Consider the following 18,365-nt stretch of genomic DNA (forward strand, 5'->3'; position numbering starts at 1 on the left):
ATATTTTTATGTAAACATAGAAGTAGCTAAAAACTCAACTTGTTATTTATATGTTTGGTGATACAAATATCTTTTGCTCATATAAAATTAAAAGTTAGTTATAAAAATGAAGCAAATTAAAATTTCATGTCCAAAAATAGTAATATATAAGTTTAATGAATTATATTGTTAATCACTATCTTTTCTTTTCTTTTTCATTCCACCAAAACATGACGTCTTTAGTTTTTCTTGAGAAAAAGCTAATTTATCTCCTTCGCTCAAAGACTCATCTGTTAAAATCATTAGACAGAAGCGAATTATTTGCTGGCAAAAACAGGTGGCTAACATTTTCAGGTGACTTATGGCAAAGAGGGCAGATATTTTGGAATATGGAACTCCATTTCTTGAAAAGGAGTCTGCAATTCAATATAGCAAATCAAGCAATTAAAGATAACATGAGAATATCACCACCAATTAAACCAAATTAAGGAGTGCTACGAAACTTCCCTCTTCACTAAACGCAGGCCCTTCCAAATGATTTTCAAAGAAAAAAAACCTTTTCATTTCTTTTTATTTTCAGAAGACAATTATCTTCTTTATTGACATCATCATTCTAATTGTTCTTCAAAATAAGTTAAGGTATTTTAAACTCTAGGTGAAACATATGAATACGAAACATAATGAAAATGCAAATGATCGGTTTGCCTAATTGATTCAATACAATTTTCAAAACTGTGATTTTAAGGATGCACGGATGTGAATTAAGTAATCGGTTTTAAGGACCAGCAATCGTTAATTTATTTTTATGACGGACAATTGTCTTTTTATGTTTTAAGTTCGTTATGTCTTTATTCAATATATACATGTAATGAATAAACAAGTTTGTAATTTTATGAGGAGCATATATTGATGAACATGAGTTTCACAGTCCCTTCCCTTTCATATTGTTCATATTTGGATATGATTTAAATGTCCATTTGTTTAATGTAACTTTAATTTGGATAATGTATATATGATGTTCATTTGGTTTAAAAAATTTACTGTAAAATTAAAATATCATTAAAAAGGTAATTATATTTTTAAAAATTTTACTAGTTGAAATGAAAACTAAATAACAAGTTTATATACATTAAAAACTCGTATGTAAGTGCTCAATATATTTAGAGATTTTTTTTTTAAAATACAAAGTAAAAATTAAATAAATAGTTTATATAAATTGAGAACTTAAAATAATGATTTATCAATAATAACTCTTATAATTACAAATTTTAAAACAAAATGAAATATTGAATGCATCAACTAAATTGTATATATAATTATAGATTTTTAAAAAAATGTTTAACTATATATTTAATTTTTCAGGGATAGACGATGTATGGCTAAAATTAATTCGTGTATGTAATTGTATACGTGCATCTAATGGAGTATTTCCTGCTTTTATGTAATATAGAATACATATAACTATATTTTATGTGCCATAGTTTTACTCATAAACATAGATAGATAAGAAGCAAGAAATGAAGACTTAAAATACCCACATCGATTATGAATGCTAAAATAGTTCAACATGCATGCAATAAATTAAAAGATCAACCAAGGGCAGTATTATCTTTGCGCTTGGGGCAATGACGCAGCTAGTGAGGTACTAACCGAGGCGCGTCTATTGCTGGTTGAAAACTATTTCCAAACCCCCTCTTAGGCCTTGGCTTGTCCTGGGCCTTCGAGAATTTCTGGAAGGGCTCCCTTCGGGGTAAAGCCCTACAAATCTTAGTCATAAAAGTTCGATTTAATTAGAGAAAAAGCGGAAATTAACTAAATTATTTAGACAAATACGCCGCTGACTTTCATTTTAGAGATTTAGATTTTCTTCTCTCTTTTTTTGATTTTTATGCTTTCTAAATTTGATAAATACGACCTTACATTTATTCTCTCCATCTCTCTCATTTTCTTTCTCCATTCCAAATCCAATTCAAAATCCCTTTCATCGTTTTCATTTAGACTCGCCGCTGCCGTTTGAAAAGAGATGACCGTCGTTTTCAGAAAATCCCAAGCCTACCGCTGCTGCCGTTCGAGAAGAGATGATCTCGTCTTTCTTTTCTCCATTCAATCGCGCCGTTCTTCAGATCTCAATATCGGCGCCATTCGTCAGATCTCACTGCCGCCGATGCCATTTACGCTAGATGCCGTCGTCTTAAGCCCGCTGCCGTCGCGCACAAGCTCTCGCACACAATCGTTTCAATCAAGTCTTTTTCAGATCTAAAATCGAATCAATGTTTTGTGTGTTCTTTAATCCATTTCTTATTATATTTTTGTGAACGATGGTGTTGATGTAATGGTGATTCAATTTTTTTGTATTGCACAGCATGTTGCGCTCTAGGTGTTTGAAGAAATGCTTGTGAGAGAATTGTAATATTTTTTGGGTGTTGGTTAACCAATGGTTAACATTGGGTAAACCATTAGGTAACCTGTAATTTTTATTTTTGATATATCATTAATGAAATCGTTAGTAAACACTGTTGCTGAATTTCATGTTTCTGGTTTGATTTTTGTGTATTAGACAGCATGTTGCACTTTAGGTGTTTGAAGAAATGCTTGTGAGAATTAAGTGATATATTTGTGTGTTGGGTAATCAATGGTTAACATTAGGTAAACCGTTGGGTAACTTATAATAAATGTTATTTTGAATATATTATTAATAAAATCGTTAATTAACTGTTGTTGATTTTTATTTTTGTTGCTATTTAACCAATGGCGCACTAAAGGTACACCAATGGCCTTTGTTTTTAATATATTAATGGTTAACAAACGATTAACTAATGGTTAATCAATAATTTTATATTTAAAAAAAGACGATTTAGGTTTTATTTGTTGATTGCTCTTGCGGTGATGAAAGCGGAGGGGTTTATAATAAAATTTTCAACTAGTTTAATAAATATAGAGGTTTGAATTTTGTAATAGTTTTGTTTGTTGGTTAACCAACGGTGTTAGTATACCGCTGGATAACCAAAATCGTATTCCTGAGATTAAAAAAAATATTTTTGAGAATAATAAAAGTCATTTTTGCAAAAAACAAGTACAGGTTGTATTTTTCAAAAAAAAAAACTTTGTAATAGTATTTTTGAGAATATTTTATCTTTTTTTACTATTTATCTAAAAAAACCTAAAAGTTCTGCGCCTGATCTAACATCAACATGGTTAAAAGCAAATGAATAATATGTTAAAATAAGGAGTACTTAATAGTTAGTAGTAGTATTTTTTTATCTTGTTTGGTTAAATCGAGAGCTTACTCGAACCTTTAGGTTTGCAAATTGTATCAAGTATTTTGATCTTAATACTATACTAGTAAAAAACCCTTGTTTCGCATCGGAATTTTAATTTTTATTGAAACAAATTAACAAATAAAAATTTGAATTAAATAAATGAATAATATATAACACTAATTAAATATTTTATAATAGTAAAGTAGATAAATATAAATATTAAATGCAATTAAATAATTTTTGTATAATTGATATATTTAGATGAAAATATATTTTGTTTCCTCATTAATGCGATTAATTATTTAATACGAACTCCACATTCAGATCATCGTAATATCAATTCTAATGACACCGGATTATCATTTTTATATATGAACCCGGTATTTTCAACTACATCGTAAAGTTAATAAAATTAGTACTATATAATCAAAACTAACCAAGTTATTTATAAATTTGAAATTTTACTTTTCAATAATATTTAAAAAGTTTATTTTTTTATTCAAGATTTTATTTTGTTGGTCCATCTTCATTAATTAAACTCATGATATACAAACACAAAAAATTGAGAAAAATATTAAAAAAAAAACACAACTAAAATAAATAAATAAATTCAAAAAGAACAAAAGGCCAAAATGAAATATAAATGAAAAGACTACTAAATAAAACAAATATAATCTCTGAAGTGGTTTAATCAACAAACTGAACAAAAATTATGATAAAAAATGGCAGTAAATAAAAAAATAAATAAAAAAATAAAATATAATGAAGATTCTAGATGATTTTTTGAAGAAAAAGAACAGTCTAATTCAAAACCTCATAGTTTTTTTAATCATATTGAAAATCACCCGATTTGAGTTAAACAAATAAAAAAGGAACTGGAAAAATAAAATTATTAATAAACCATAAAATTAAAATAAAATTTACTTTTTTAATCCATATTCATGCGCATCAATGTTAAGTTTAGCATATATTGCACACATGCTTAGATTTAATTGAACATATTGATGATTGAACTGAATTCAAAAAAAAAAAAAGCAAAAAAAAAACCAACCCTTGAACAAATACAATTTTTAAAATTCTATTCATTCCATGATTTGCTTTAGTAGACATGAATATTTTTATTAGGCTTATTCACCAAAAAATGCCAAACCTTTGCGTCTCGAGTCAGATTTAGCCAAACCTTTAAAAACCACCAGATTTAGCCAAACCTTATATGTTATGTGTCAATTGTGGCCATTTTTGAATCGAACCGAAATTGTTGCCCACATGTCATCCATTTCACCTCCAACTCAGCAAAATTTGGTGACATGGCACATTTCAAACCACTAACCCAACTTAATCAAACCAAATAATAAACCAAAAAAAATCAAACCCAACTAAATCAAATTAATTAGTAATTAATTACTAAAATTCATATTTTAATTATCTCAACATTATAATATTAAAAAAAAATCACTGCCACACTACTTCGACCTCCCCGTTTTTTCCCGACTCCGATGTATATTTAAAATAATTAATAAATTAACATCACGCAAAATTTTAATTAATTTTATTCAATTAAAAATATTCGTTAAAAAATTAAATTAATAACTAATTTTTTTATATAATAAATAATTTCATAAATAATTTTTTTTTTACGGAACACGATCTGCTCCTCGTCGGACCACCTCCGCCCGGATGACCGGCCACCACCGCCAGAATTTTTCTTTCCGGCGGAATTTTCTTCGTCGTTCTTCGTTGAAGAACAGATCCCCCATTGAAGGAACAGATCCCAGGGGGATCTGTTCAATGAAGAACAGGGATAGAACAGATCCCTGGATCCCTGTGATCTGTTCTTTTTATAACGAAGAACAGATCCCAGGGATCCCTGGGATCTGATCTTCGTCTTCTTCGTGAAGACGAAGATCTGTTCTTCGTCTTCATGAAGAAGACGAAGATCTGTTCTTCGTCTTCATGAAGAAGACGAAGAACAGATCTTCGTCTTCTTCATGAAGACGAAGATCGGTTTCTTCGTCTTCATGAAGAAGACGAAGACAAGATCTTCGTCTTCTTCATGAAGACGAAGATCGGTTTCTTCGTCTTCATGAAGAAGACGAAGACAATATCTTCGTCTTCTTCATGAAGATGAAGATCCGTTCTTCGTCTTCATGAAGAAGACGAAGCTCTGTTCATCTTCAGTGGAAGATGAACAGCTTCTGTTCATCTTCCATGGAAGATGAACAGAGGTTCGTTTTCAGGCGAACTTTGGTTCGCCTGAAAACGAATCCCATCGGAACAGAATTTTTTAATTTTTTGTTTTATTTAATATTTAACGAAACTCATCGGAACAGAAAATAAATGTTTTTTTATTATGTAAAAAAATTTTAATTATTAAATTAATTTTTTACCGGATATTTTTAATTGAATAAAATTAATTAAAATTTTGCGTGATGTTAATTTATTAATTATAAATAATTTATTATTTTAAATAAACATCAGAGCCGGGTTAAAACAGGGAGGTCGAAGTAGTGTGGCGGTGATTTTTTTTTAATATTATAATGTTGAGATAATTAAAATATGAATTTTAGTAATTAATTAATAATAAATTTAATTTAGTTGGGTTTGATTTTTTTTAGTTTATTATTTGGTTTGATTAAGTTGGGTTAGTGGTTTGAAATGTGCCATGTCACCAAATTTTGCTGAGTTGGAGGTGACATGGAATACATATGGGCAACAATTTCGGTTCGATTCAAAAATGGCCACAATTGACACATAACATATAAGGTTTGGCTAAATCTGGTGGTTTTTAAAGGTTTGGCTAAATCTGACTCGAGAAGCAAAGGTTTGGTATTTTTTGGTGAATAAACCTTTTTATTATAAACAATTAAAATACAAAAGAGAGAGAAAGAGATAAAAAAAATGCGGATATAAATGAAAAAGTGAAATATATTGAATAGATAATAAAAAATATAAAATAATTTGTCATCAAATATTACATATATAATACATTTTTTTGCTATATAATGATTTTTTTTATAAACTTGAACATCAAATTTAAGGATAAACTTGTACACTAAGTTAAGAATTAAGGATTATTTGGACATAAAATTTATTATATCGTTACATGTTTTTAAAATTTTTAAAGATAAATTTTATAATTCATAGCACATGAAAAACCGACTTTAGTAGAAAATGTTTTAAATAAACTAATACATTAAATTTTTATGAAAAAATATGAGAAAATAAGAATTTTTGGATATAAAACTAAAACTAAAGATTAATTTTGCATTTTTAGTTTTGATAATTTTAAAAATAAAATTGTCTTTGAAATTAAAAAATATATAAAATTAACAATAAGGATTAATAATATAAATAACATTTTAAAATTAATATTCTAAAAAGATACTAATATTAAAGAGTTAGCATTTTGTAAATAGAAAAACTGAAAATCTTTTTGAACACCTAAAACTATGGTTCCTAATAGAGAAATATTTAGCTAATGAAAAAAATAGCAGTATTGTTGATTGTTAATTTTATGATTAATTCTATAATTATGGCCTTTTTTTAAAGAGGGCCCACTTGTAGCTGGTCTTTCTATAATTTAATAGAAAAATTTGGACATTCATATGGCATTGTTGATGAATTTATATATATAGGTATAATACTTTTGATATTATTATTATATTGTGAGGATTGTTTAGTAAAAGAACCCAAAGGGTTCATGTAAGGACAAAACTATATAAAAAGGTCATCACGCATTGGTTTTCTTGATATTAAATGAAGGAAAGTGGGCTTTTCTAAAGGATACATGAGGAAATTACTTAAATAGGGCAAAAAAAAAATATATAATGCTGGCAGTTCTGTAATAATATTGTAAAGCATGGTTTTTACTCAAGTGAACCCAAAAAAGGTTCACTTTAGTACTATATATATAGAGAGATTAACCGATTTAATCATAACTAAATTAACCAATTTTATAGTATAAGATAAATTAATTGAATTAACAAATCCAAAATTAATGGAATTAGTCAAAAAAATTATAATATAAAATCAAACCAATCAAATTAGACAATTAATTTGGTGAACCGATAATTTTATTTTATTTAAGTTAACCTCATTTTTAACCATAGCCAAACTATTCCTTTTATTAATCAACCAATTTAACCAACCGAATAACCAATAAAAATAGCCGACTTAACCGAAATAGATCGGTTAATTCAATCCAATTTTTTACTCGTCACCCCTACTTGAATCTACACAAAATTTAAGTTTTTAAATATGATTACATTTATCACGGGAATTAATTGGTGCTAGTATTAAAAATTGAATCAGGTAATAGTGTTGTGTTTGATTTTAATAATTCATTTGATATAATATTAATTATTTTCATAAAAAATTATCAAATGAAAAAAAAATTATATAAAATGTAATAAGATTTATTTGGAGTAAATGCACTATTAATTTGTTTTGACTATATTTCAAAAGCATTGAATACAAATATAAGGATATGGAATTCATGAATAACAAGCCTAATATGCAATTATCATAAAATGTCAGCCATTGGGTGTTGTAGATGATCAAATATAATTTCCCACATCGACTTTAAGAGCTAAAACCAATTGTTTCGATTGTTTAAAGTAGCTGGCAGAACCCCATCAGAGATTTCATGCAGCCATGCGGTATACACATAGCGAATCCAGTACATATGATTCGATTAAGTTTTGAATAATCAGGAATCCTACTTTCTTTTTTACCCGAAAAATATGAACTAAAGAATTTGGGGTTAACTTAATCATTATTTACGGAAGGACTAGAAATAGATCTTCTTTTGACAGAAAGAGAATGAACGCTCATTTGATCTTGATCCTTGTGGAGTTAAAAAGGAACTATACTGGATCTGCACGAATTTCCCGATTTCGCCTTCTGAATCGGAATAAATAGGTTTTCGAACCTTCTCTTTAAAATTCAAAGTGTATGTTCCCGCCCGAATTTCAGCAATCACTTGTTCTGATTCTACATATTTTTTGTTTTGAACTGAAAGGAGACTCTTTGGTGGAATAGTCACATAACATTCTTTCGCCTTTTACTAACGAATACCGTGTGCTTGCCACTTATAATGGCATACACTAATTTTTGGAAGGGTATCTCCTCCATTGGAGAAAACCCTTTATCAAATTAAGTATAATCTTCATCTCTCTCTTAAGGGTAACCTCATGTTATATTTCGTTTACTACGGTTCTTTTTAAATCAGGTAACTGTCATTAAAGGCAGTTAACTACAAGAAAACGTAATTTTCCAGATCAGGGCAAATGAATGGTGGTGGTGTTTTGCAAGTGGTGGCTAATGGCCAGGTATAAGAGGAAAGATTCAAAGACCTCTGATGAAGAGGAGATGGATAAAAAAATTGTTTGATTGTTTTGTTTGTGTTGTCTTTTAATGGTTTCAGAGAACAAATAAAGGTTTGATAAGGCTGAAGCAGACCGATGAATATGAAACTTACAGCAAATGAAGGCTTTGCATTGTCTTTTTGCTTGTAATGAGTTTGCAGTGTCCTGAAATACGTCAATGGTTTTGATCTTTTGCAATTCAATCTTGTTTCTGTTTTGATTCATATAATGAGGTTCTGTGGACTTCTTGCTGCCAAAGCTCCATGTAGAGTCACAAACTTACTGTGGATGCATATGCATGCTGACTGAGAGATGCATGTCACAATATTCAGCAACTCGACGAGGTGTCTCCTGTTCTATTGCAGAGGGGTAGGCCGTAGATATAATACAACTAACTGATCTCTTTCAAAATATGTTTAAAAGTTCTCATGTCTTCATAGAAAAAATAAGTGTAGGTGGAGCACTTAGTGGATTCTACTGAATCGTTTTTTTTATTACATGCTCTTTAGAGCGGTGCCTACAGTTAAATTTGTAGAGTACATTCCATAATTTCCTTGTAAGTGGAATCAGTTTTTAAAAATCGTTGCTCAATCGCAAATTGCAGGCCAGTCCAGTTCGATTCTTCGTGAAAATTAAAAATGTGGCTCCATCGATTTGAACCAAATAAATCTCACGAAGCGGTTAAATCGTGAAAACCAACTTGCTTCATTATAATTCTTTTGTTTGAAATTTTTAAAAATGCAAAAGCCCATATAAGATATAATTATACTTCTTTTTGTTATTATAAGGTTTTTATTTTTATATACTTATTTATTTTTATTCGACCTATGGCCATCGTTTTGTTTTTTTGAACTCTTGTATAAATGTTTGCCTCTATTTCATGATCATAAGTGAAGAACACAAAAATAAACATAAACATACTTTAATTTACATCAATTAAAGTAGCCAGTTTCTCTACCTTGGATTAAGTAGTGTTCATGCTGGAAATGTTTGTTAATTCACAAAAAAAATAGACTAAGTTCCAGATTTTGTATTTAGCTTCAATCTATTAATAAATTGATTCACACCGGCAAATAGATAAAATGAAAAAATCATATATCCCACATTCGCTACTATATATCCCACATTGAAACCCAATGAAACAATAACTAATAAGAGTACCTATAAAACAGAAATTGCAATAAGTTATTAAGCATACCTTTCTCGGCCTTTTGGCTAAGATCAAGTGTAGTATCTGTTCTTATCAGTTTAATATCTGATATGTGGGTCATTGACCCACACGATATTAAATTTATTTTTTGAGGGAGAAGATTCATCACAGTAGCTTGCTGCTGGAATCTTCACGAGTCGCTTGTGCGTTGCACTACTGCACTAGCCTGGCTCACCCCACCAAGTCAAGTCTAATTAACAAGTAATATGCTTAATTCTCTCATCATTTGTAAAGCTTTCGAAGTTTGATTGCCGTGTCCATTCAATGAAAAAAAGAAATACTCCCTCCGTCCCGTTTAAGAAGGGACAAATGACTTTTTCACATATATTAAGAAAGTATTAATTACTATAGTATTTTCTTATTTTACCCCTATTTATGATAGTGTTGTATTTTGTGTATAGGCCAATAGTCATTAATTATGGAAAGAGAAAAGGGGGTAAAAAAGGAAAATTCATATAAATTGGCACAAAAAACACGATATGACCTTCTTAAGTGGGACAAATAAAAATGGGATATGTCCCTTCTTAAATGGGACGGAGGGAGTATATTTTGTTGATATAAGTGTTTTCTTTGAACTATATCAAAGGTTTGTAGGTTTCAATTAAACTTAACTTGGTCAAATTAATTCAGGCTACTATGTTTAGAAGGGGATTTATATTAATTAGGTTTTCAATTAGAACATCCCAGCTATATCATACTTGTAAGTTACTGCGTAAATTTCAGAAAGCACACTCCCGTTAATAGCAATAGCTACGGGAATATTCTCCTTTTTCTTATTCTATTCCTCCAAAAATTGGATTAGCATATCTGATTATATGATGAGCAGATCAATATTGTGGCCATATTATAAAAAATGGTGGACTAAAAACCTTTTCTATCTCCTCATAATCGGCAGTGAAGAGGAGACCTAGGAGTGTAAACGAGTTGTATTACTTTGAGTTATTTGGAAATGGTTCGGAAAATTCTAGTTTAGTTTGAGCTATTCAACTTTAATTTCGAATCGGGTTCGAGTATCCATTAAACAGAGTTGCGAGACTTGCGAGCTTTGAATGATAGTCTCACATATAAATAATAATTACATATGCTTTTTATATCTCTAAATTTAGATATGTCATATTAATCAATCAAATTACATAATTTTGTTCTTTATTGTATACGGATCGGAGTTCGAGTTTGACAAATTAAAGTTCATTTAAGCTTGAACTCGACCTAACTCGGGTTTGATTTGGGCCATTTACACCGCTAAAATAATTAAATTATATATACAAATTTTTATAGTTTTGAAAAAAAAAACTAAAATTATAAAAATCTATCGATTTTCGCTGCTCAATTGATTCAACAGATTTTACTATATTTCAGTTAAACTATTTTTTTTCTTAATGAAGCATCAAATGAGACCGACTTTTTATTTGCAGTAATTTATTGAATTAGCGGTTTCGATTTATTAAAACACCGATACTTACATAGACTTTTTCCTAAAGAAAGTGATCCTTTTACTCCCACATCGAACTAGTGCTTAGAAAAAGTAGATAATGAGATGTATAAAGTGATTACCAGTGGCACAGTAAAACATACTTACCTGGACGGGGTCTATAGACGATCAATAAGGTCTATGGCCTAGGTTGTTGGCCTCAATTGCACTTCTGAGATGCAACAGCCTAAGGTCTCCCCAAGTGGGAGAGTCTACGTCGTAATTTGTGATAGCGGGGGCCTGCGTTCGCGCGGCCCCTTTCAATTCCATTACAAATGTTATTCTGGGTCAATGTTATAACATCATATTAACAGAGAAATTGTCAAATTACAGTCCTCTCCTATAATGTTTATTCATATTATAAACATTCTGACCCATTTACGATGAATTATATTTAATTAAATTATGTCTATTCAGTTTCCCTTATTGTTTTAAAATTGTATAGGCAATGCAAATAAGTACTCATTTTGTTTTGTTTTACAAGTCTTCTTTATTTTTTAAACAAAGTTTTATTTAATTATATACATAAAAAATAAAAAACATTTATAATTATGTTTTTTTATTTACTCTTATATTGTTAGTGACTTGTTTTTTTTTTTTTTATCAAAAGTATAAACTTTTAAATAATGATATTATAAGTATATTCTCATTTTAATGAAGTGTTATGATATGATTAGTTTAGTTTACGGATGACGTAGTGCACCGAGTCTACTTAAATTTTTTTAACAAAGATAGAACTACACTATTACAAACAAACTATAGATATACTACTATTTACAAATTTAAACGCCATTCACGCCATCCACATCGTTTACGTTGAATCCATCGCTATTCCGAGCTCGCCAAACATGGCGGACGATGCCGCAGCCGCTTGCTTCTGATGCTTCAAATCTTTCTCCAAATATCTTCAATATCTTCATCTTCTTTGTCCATGAGTGCATTCGAACCCACGTCCCCTTCGACTTCCCCTTCGACTTGATGCCTCACTCTTAGCCAACTGAGCTAGAGGTCATTGGCTACTTAAGAATTTATTCTTGGGTTAGATCCCACTGACTTGAATTTATTTATTTCTAATAAAACTAAAAAAGTGAACAAATAAATAAGTTTTATTAAATTTTAAGTATTATATTTTAGGTAGGAGATGGTCATGGACGAATTGCTCTTCATAGATAATAATTTCATTAATAATAAAAACATTTTACAATTGTTTTTGGCGCTAAAGAAAATCAGTCAGAACTCAGAATTCAAAGGGCAAAGTTAAAGATCCGGACTCTGGATAAACCCTAATCGCCACAGTGCTTCACCGGCAATCCCATTTTCTTCCACCTCCTTCAAACCAGCACTCCAGAGTCTATAGCTTCATCAAATTATCTGACTTGGTTGCCGTTAATTATCATTATTCACAATTTATTTTAATGGAGGAGCAGTCTATGAAGCTGGTGATACTTTATGCAACTGAAACTGGAAACGCTCTGGACGCGGCGGAGCGTATTGGCCGTGAAGCGGAGCGCAGAGGCTGCCCTGTCATTCTTTGTTCTATGGATCAGTTTGATCCTGTAAGCTCTTTTTTGTTTGTGTTTCATTTAGAATTGCATGTTACAAGTTCCTGTGTTAAATTTTAATAATTTGTTTCAGTGTAATTTACCTCATGAAGACGCTGTAATCTTTGTTGTTTCTACTACAGGCCAGGGAGACACACCAGATTCCATGAAGGTAATCTTTTTATTTATTATTTTACTTTTTGGTTAGGTCTCAATTTTATACTTTATGGGGTTATTTTTTTCTTTTTTAAACATAGGGTTTTTGGAGGTTTTTATTGAGGAAAAATCTGTCTAAGCAATGGCTGGAAGGAGTTCATTATGCTGTTTTTGGATTGGGTGATTCTGGTTACCAGAAATTTAATGTAAGTTATGTCTTTGATTTCATCTGTTATGGAGAAAGAATGGTAATAATCATTGTCTTTAACTTTTAGGTGTGCAATTGTGTATCATAGTCACATCATATAATCTGAGCATTTTTAAGATCTTGATGTGTGCATTTAGGCTGAAAGATTGAATATATTTACTCTTGTTAAGTCGGGTACGTAGAATATAAACTCTATAAGTCTGAAACAGAATAATCTTTTAGAACGTGGCGATGACTCAACTAAGACAAAATGAAACAAACACATTTTTGTGCATCTCTTATCAATGAAATACTATTTTATGGGAAGATGATATATTATGAAACAGATTCCAAATGGCATTAGGTTCGTCGCTAAAAAATCTGTATTGTATTGTGTTTTTATTTTTCAGCGTACGTGCTCTTTCCAACTCTGAACTTTGGCTCATACCATCTCTATCTATTATTCAATTAAGTCCTATTTAATCCCCATTTTGCTTGTTTGTCTGTCTGATTTGAGAACATTTATTGTCATGAAGATAAAGACCTGGGTTCCTTTTAGGTTCATATTTAATACCATCTGTTTCTCTATGGTTTATTTGTATTGCTCTCCCAACTCAGAGCATTGTTGAAAGTTCTTTATGCTGCATTGACCGAAAACACTGCTATCTATGGAAGCATTTAAGTTTAGTGCATACAATGTTGAATTTAATAATCATTTGAAAGCATGTGATTTCCTTTTTGTTTCCTTATATTTGAAAGAGGTCTTCCTATTTTGCATGCTGTAATGTCTGCAGTTTGTGGCAAAGAAGCTTGATAGAAGACTTTTGGATCTTGGGGCGATGGCTATTGTTGAAAGAGGTTTGGGAGATGACCAGCACCCTTCAGGGTATAACCACAATGCAATTCAATATTTTTTTCTTTTGTATTAAGATATTAGTTTTAGCTGAAAAACAATTTGGCAGTGAGATTGATGTAAATTAAGTGGTCATAAACATTAACTTTATTTCCAGATATGAAGGTGCATTGGATATTTGGATGTCATCCTTGTGGAGTGCACTGTGCCACATTAATCCAAAGTTTCTCCCAAAAGGTTCAGATTATGCAGCTCAAGAACAAATGTTGATTGATCAACCAAAATACCAAATAACATATCATGAAACTGACAACATGGACTCACAGCTATCTACTGCCGCAGGTAAATTAATTGTTTGCAGTAATTTTTTTTTTTTGGATAGGTATTTCAACATTTCAATTTGTTGGATAGTTTTATTACAAACCCAGTGTTTCTTAACCTTTTTCAGAAAAAATAAAAAGTTCTTTGAAGATTATTTAAATGCATACAGTTCTTCCCTCTTTCATTCGCCTAACAAGCTTCTTTGTTGATCATAACATTTTATTTTTTATTTCTCATGTGTTTGTCTCAGATCCAAAATATGTTCAGATGCAAATTGAGAGAGCTTGTTCTATGTCACCTGGAAAATTTGCTCATGCTAAGGACAAACCTGATTGCTTTCTTAAAATGGTAACCATGCATGATTATTTGTACTTTCCATAAGACACTTATGAAAATTGTTTTGGTAGTTATTTTTTCATTGCATTTGTGATAATCATGTGGACAATTGTTTATTCTTCCAATTGGGTGCATAAGACTGTCTATAGGTGATCTTTTGCAAGACATCCTTTATTTTTTTTATTTAAAATTAAACTTCGCTTTCATATTTCATTTGATTTTGCATATTTAGGTCAAGAATCAATCGTTGACTAAAGCAGGCTGTGGAAAAGATGTGCGCCATTTTGAATTTGAATCTGTTTCATGTGTAGGTCATTCCTGTCACATAATGGTTATGCTGAACTAATTTTGGTGTCTTTTCTTAGCATGTTCCATATTTTGTACAGGGAATCAATTACGAAGTTGGTGATGTACTTGAACTTCTCCCTGGTCAAGATCCTGCTGCAGTGGATTCTTTTGTACGGCGCTGTAATTTGGACCCTGAATCACTCATCACCGTATGTGCTCTATATTGGTTGATTGTGTGCATATTGTAGTGCCAGCGCGTGGGTAGAAATTAATTTTCTATTAATACTTTGATACAAGGGTTTCAGTGATTATTGCAGTGAATTTCTCTACTGATTAGTCCTTTATTTTGCCTTTTTTTTCCAGTGCAAATTAATCTAATTTTTGTGTTATAATTTGCATTTTTCTGTTCCGATTATACGTATTTTGTATTTCAGGTGCACCCTAGAGTGACAGAGAGTGCTCAATGTCATGCCCCTAATGTTCCCATCAGGCTAAAATCTTTTGTCGAATTGACAATGGATATTGCGTCAGCTTCTCCTAGACGCTATTTCTTTGAGGCAAGAATCTTGTATGTCTTATACTCTCTTCTAGTGAAACATACTAAGGACTCCTCATTAACGTCTCTTTTACTGTTTCTGTGACACTGGACTGTGTGAATCAATTTATGACCAGGTCTATTAATTTCCAAGCATACTGTTCTTCCACAATTATTTTAAATGATAAGTTCATTAGACCAACAGTTTGCTTGATTGGTGATGATCACCTTACTTCATCTCCTTGGTTTTTTGCAGCTTCATAGTCTCTGAACACCTATAGGATTTCTAGCAAATGTAGAAAAACATGTTTAGATACTGTCTTTGACTGATGAATGCCCATTTTTATATTTGATAATGAGATGCATATTAACCAAGTTTGATCTTCAGATATGCTGACAATTTAATTATTTGAACGATTAATTCAACCTCTAGCATGAAATGATGAATTCCAAGTCCTTGATATGTATTTTTTTTTTTTTTTGTGAAGGATCATAGGGAGATGATTCCTTTGGCCACTCTTTTTAGAGGTGAAATGTTGTACCCCTGTATCATTAAAAATAAAGCATAATCTCTCTATCTAAGAGTTGTACTTTAGGTGTATGCCATTTTGTTCTAGACACATTTCACCTATTCTTATGAACCGGTATCAACATCTTTATCCAAGATAGCTCTTGCTGAAATAGGCTTCTGATTAATATATCAAGTCTTGTATTGCTTGCATGATAAATTCACGCTTTATGCTAGCTGGAATTTTATTGCCATGCCTTGCTTTCTGCCTTTGTGCTGCATTTTTCTTCCCAACTTACAGTATCTTTTTCTTTTTCTTCAGGTCATGAGCTTTTTTGCAACAACTCAACATGAAAAGGAGAGACTGCAATATTTTTCATCACCTGAAGGAAGAGATGATCTGTATCAATACAACCAAAAGGAACGAAGAACTGTGCTGGAGGTGAATTCCTGTATTATAATTGCTGCATTTTGTAACTTTGTGCATTGTGCATCAGTTGATAAGCATCTTTCTTTAAGATTCAACTCCTTACAAATGTCAACATGTTTTTGAATAATTTTATAAAAGGAAGCCTGAAGACATAAATAGGAAAGGGTAAATTTTGAATGTAATAAAGCTCAGAATTGTTTGTATACTCCGATAGTGATAATTAGTTACCATCAGAGGATAAAATTATACAATTGAAATACGATTATACTTTGTTATAGTATACCAATTTAGAGTATTGATGATGCCACCCATTGCAAGGGCTCTTTTGAAAAGATGCACTTCTACTAATCGACTATTTAAGTACTTGCTGATTTGCTTCATATGATTAGTCATTGCAGTATAACAAAATTGTACGAATTTCATTGGTCAATAACACCCAATTCTATTAATTTCTTGGTAATGGGCTCCACATTCTACCCATTTTACTGGTCACCTTCCACCTTCAAAATCTAATAATAAAAATGTTAAATTTGTTGAATCTGATACATGTCCATGACTATAAACTAGCTGCTCTTGATAACTGACTTGTTTCTTCGTGATACAGGTACTAGAGGATTTCCCTTCCGTGCAAATGCCTTTTGAGTGGCTTGTGCAGTTGGTTCCTCCATTGAAAACAAGGCTTTTCTCCATTTCTTCTTCTCCTTCAGCACATCCAAATCAAGTGCATTTGACAGTGAATGTAGTTTCTTGGACGACACCTTTTAAACGGAAGCGAGCTGGACTCTGCTCCACATGGCTTGCCAAACTCAATCCACAACAAAGTACGAGTATACAAATTGAGCAATTGAAACTTCAATTTATTTTTAAAAGAGCAGATGTGTTTTATCTTCTAAAGTGTTATTGTCGTGAACAGGTGTGTCTATTCCAGCATGGTTTCGGAAAGGTTCTCTTCCCCCTCCACCACCGTCGCTTCCCCTTATTATTGTTGGACCCGGAACAGGATGTGCACCTTTTCGCGGATTTGTAGAGGAAAGGGCAATGCAAGACCTGTCTGGTGGAGCTGCTCCAATTATGTTCTTCTTTGGTTGCCGAAATGAGGAGAACGACTTCCTTTATAGAGATTTATGGTTGACTCATGCACTAGATGGTGGATTGCTCTCTGAAGGAAGGGGTGGAGGTTTTTACGTTGCCTTTTCGAGAGATCAGCCACAAAAGGTTTATGTGCAGCATAAAATTCGCAAACATAGCAAAAGGATTTGGGAATTTGTTTTAGAGGGAGCTTCTATCTATGTTGCGGGATCTTCAACCAAAATGCCGTCAGATGTAATGTCTGCTTTTGAGGAAATTATATCTGAAGAAGGTGGGGTTTCCAAGGAAACTGCTGCAACTCTTCTTAGAAAGTTGGAAAAGGATGGTAAATACCATGTTGAAGCATGGTCTTGAGTGTAAATTAAAAAATTGATGCCCAGCATTTCCGACGATATTAGATTTACATACAGGAGATTGATCGATCACTGTGGAAGCATCTGAAGCAGTAATGATAATATTATAGAATCAGAAAAACGATCTTATTTTATGAGTACATTGTAATGCCTTGTTACTTGTTAGTTGTTTGGGATGATGTAGGCGGCAATGTTAACTTTTGTACTTTTAGAACAACATTGAGATGATGGAATTTGGAGTTTCAGAATCTTAATTCTTTCAGGATATTATTAGAGTTGGAATGAAGGGCACACAAATTCTGCAATTATATTTGTACTACTATGATTTCTAGTTTTAAATGTTCTTCATGACTCCCAGTTGATTAGTCGCAATTCCTTGTAGGTGACAAATAGCAAAAATAGGATGAGATTTTGGCTGCAATGTGGGATATTCTGTGCTGTTATATTTATTGAAATGCTTAAGAAATAGAATTTCCAGATTC

At 31.3% G+C, this 18,365-nt stretch overlaps 1 protein-coding gene and 4 non-coding genes across 9 annotated transcripts; all 5 read left to right on the forward strand.

Moving 5' to 3' along the window:
- Positions 1-1,586: 1,586 nt before the first annotated feature.
- On the forward strand, positions 1,587-1,737 carry LOC126679637 (U4 spliceosomal RNA). The gene has a single exon (XR_007640925.1). It is a non-coding gene; the product is annotated as a U4 spliceosomal RNA (small nuclear RNA).
- A 6,526-nt stretch (positions 1,738-8,263) lies between these two features.
- LOC126679643 (U5 spliceosomal RNA) lies at positions 8,264-8,380 on the forward strand. Its single transcript, XR_007640930.1, has one exon. It is a non-coding gene; the product is annotated as a U5 spliceosomal RNA (small nuclear RNA).
- A 1,419-nt stretch (positions 8,381-9,799) lies between these two features.
- Positions 9,800-9,995, forward strand: LOC126679630 (U2 spliceosomal RNA). The gene has a single exon (XR_007640919.1). It is a non-coding gene; the product is annotated as a U2 spliceosomal RNA (small nuclear RNA).
- Positions 9,996-11,386: 1,391 nt separating this feature from the next.
- Positions 11,387-11,547, forward strand: LOC126679629 (U1 spliceosomal RNA). The gene has a single exon (XR_007640918.1). It is a non-coding gene; the product is annotated as a U1 spliceosomal RNA (small nuclear RNA).
- Positions 11,548-12,420: 873 nt separating this feature from the next.
- On the forward strand, positions 12,421-18,240 carry LOC126676994 (NADPH-dependent diflavin oxidoreductase 1). Of its 5 annotated transcripts, none has more exons than XM_050371398.2 (12): positions 12,423-12,842; positions 12,922-12,999; positions 13,085-13,189; positions 13,965-14,056; positions 14,181-14,365; positions 14,595-14,692; positions 14,913-14,987; positions 15,067-15,177; positions 15,403-15,525; positions 16,334-16,453; positions 17,046-17,262; positions 17,355-18,240. In XM_050371398.2, the coding sequence occupies exons 1-12, from the start codon at positions 12,702-12,704 to the stop codon at positions 17,882-17,884; spliced, it is 1,875 nt and encodes a 624-aa protein (XP_050227355.1). In that variant the 5' UTR covers positions 12,423-12,701; the 3' UTR covers positions 17,885-18,240. The 5 variants fall into 5 exon arrangements, with proteins under 5 accessions (XP_050227357.1, XP_050227355.1, XP_050227358.1 ...); XM_050371401.2 differs by having other exon boundaries at positions 12,729-12,842; positions 12,971-12,999; XM_050371400.2 differs by lacking the exon at positions 14,913-14,987 and having other exon boundaries at positions 12,421-12,842.
- The last annotated feature ends 125 nt before the right edge of the window (positions 18,241-18,365 follow it).

This window comes from Mercurialis annua, linkage group LG4, assembly GCF_937616625.2.
Source record: "Mercurialis annua linkage group LG4, ddMerAnnu1.2, whole genome shotgun sequence".
Lineage (NCBI taxonomy): Eukaryota > Viridiplantae > Streptophyta > Magnoliopsida > Malpighiales > Euphorbiaceae > Mercurialis > Mercurialis annua.

Bases quoted from the DNA above. Each gene is read 5' to 3' on its own strand.
- LOC126676994 (XM_050371398.2), top strand. From the start codon at position 12,702: ATGGAGGAGCAGTCTATGAAGCTGGTGATACTTTATGCAACTGAAACT. The intron at 13,000-13,084 runs GTAATCTTTTTA...TTTTAAACATAG, and splicing joins ACACACCAGATTCCATGAAG to GGTTTTTGGAGGTTTTTATT. The intron at 14,057-14,180 runs GTATAACCACAA...CTTTATTTCCAG, and splicing joins GATGACCAGCACCCTTCAGG to ATATGAAGGTGCATTGGATA.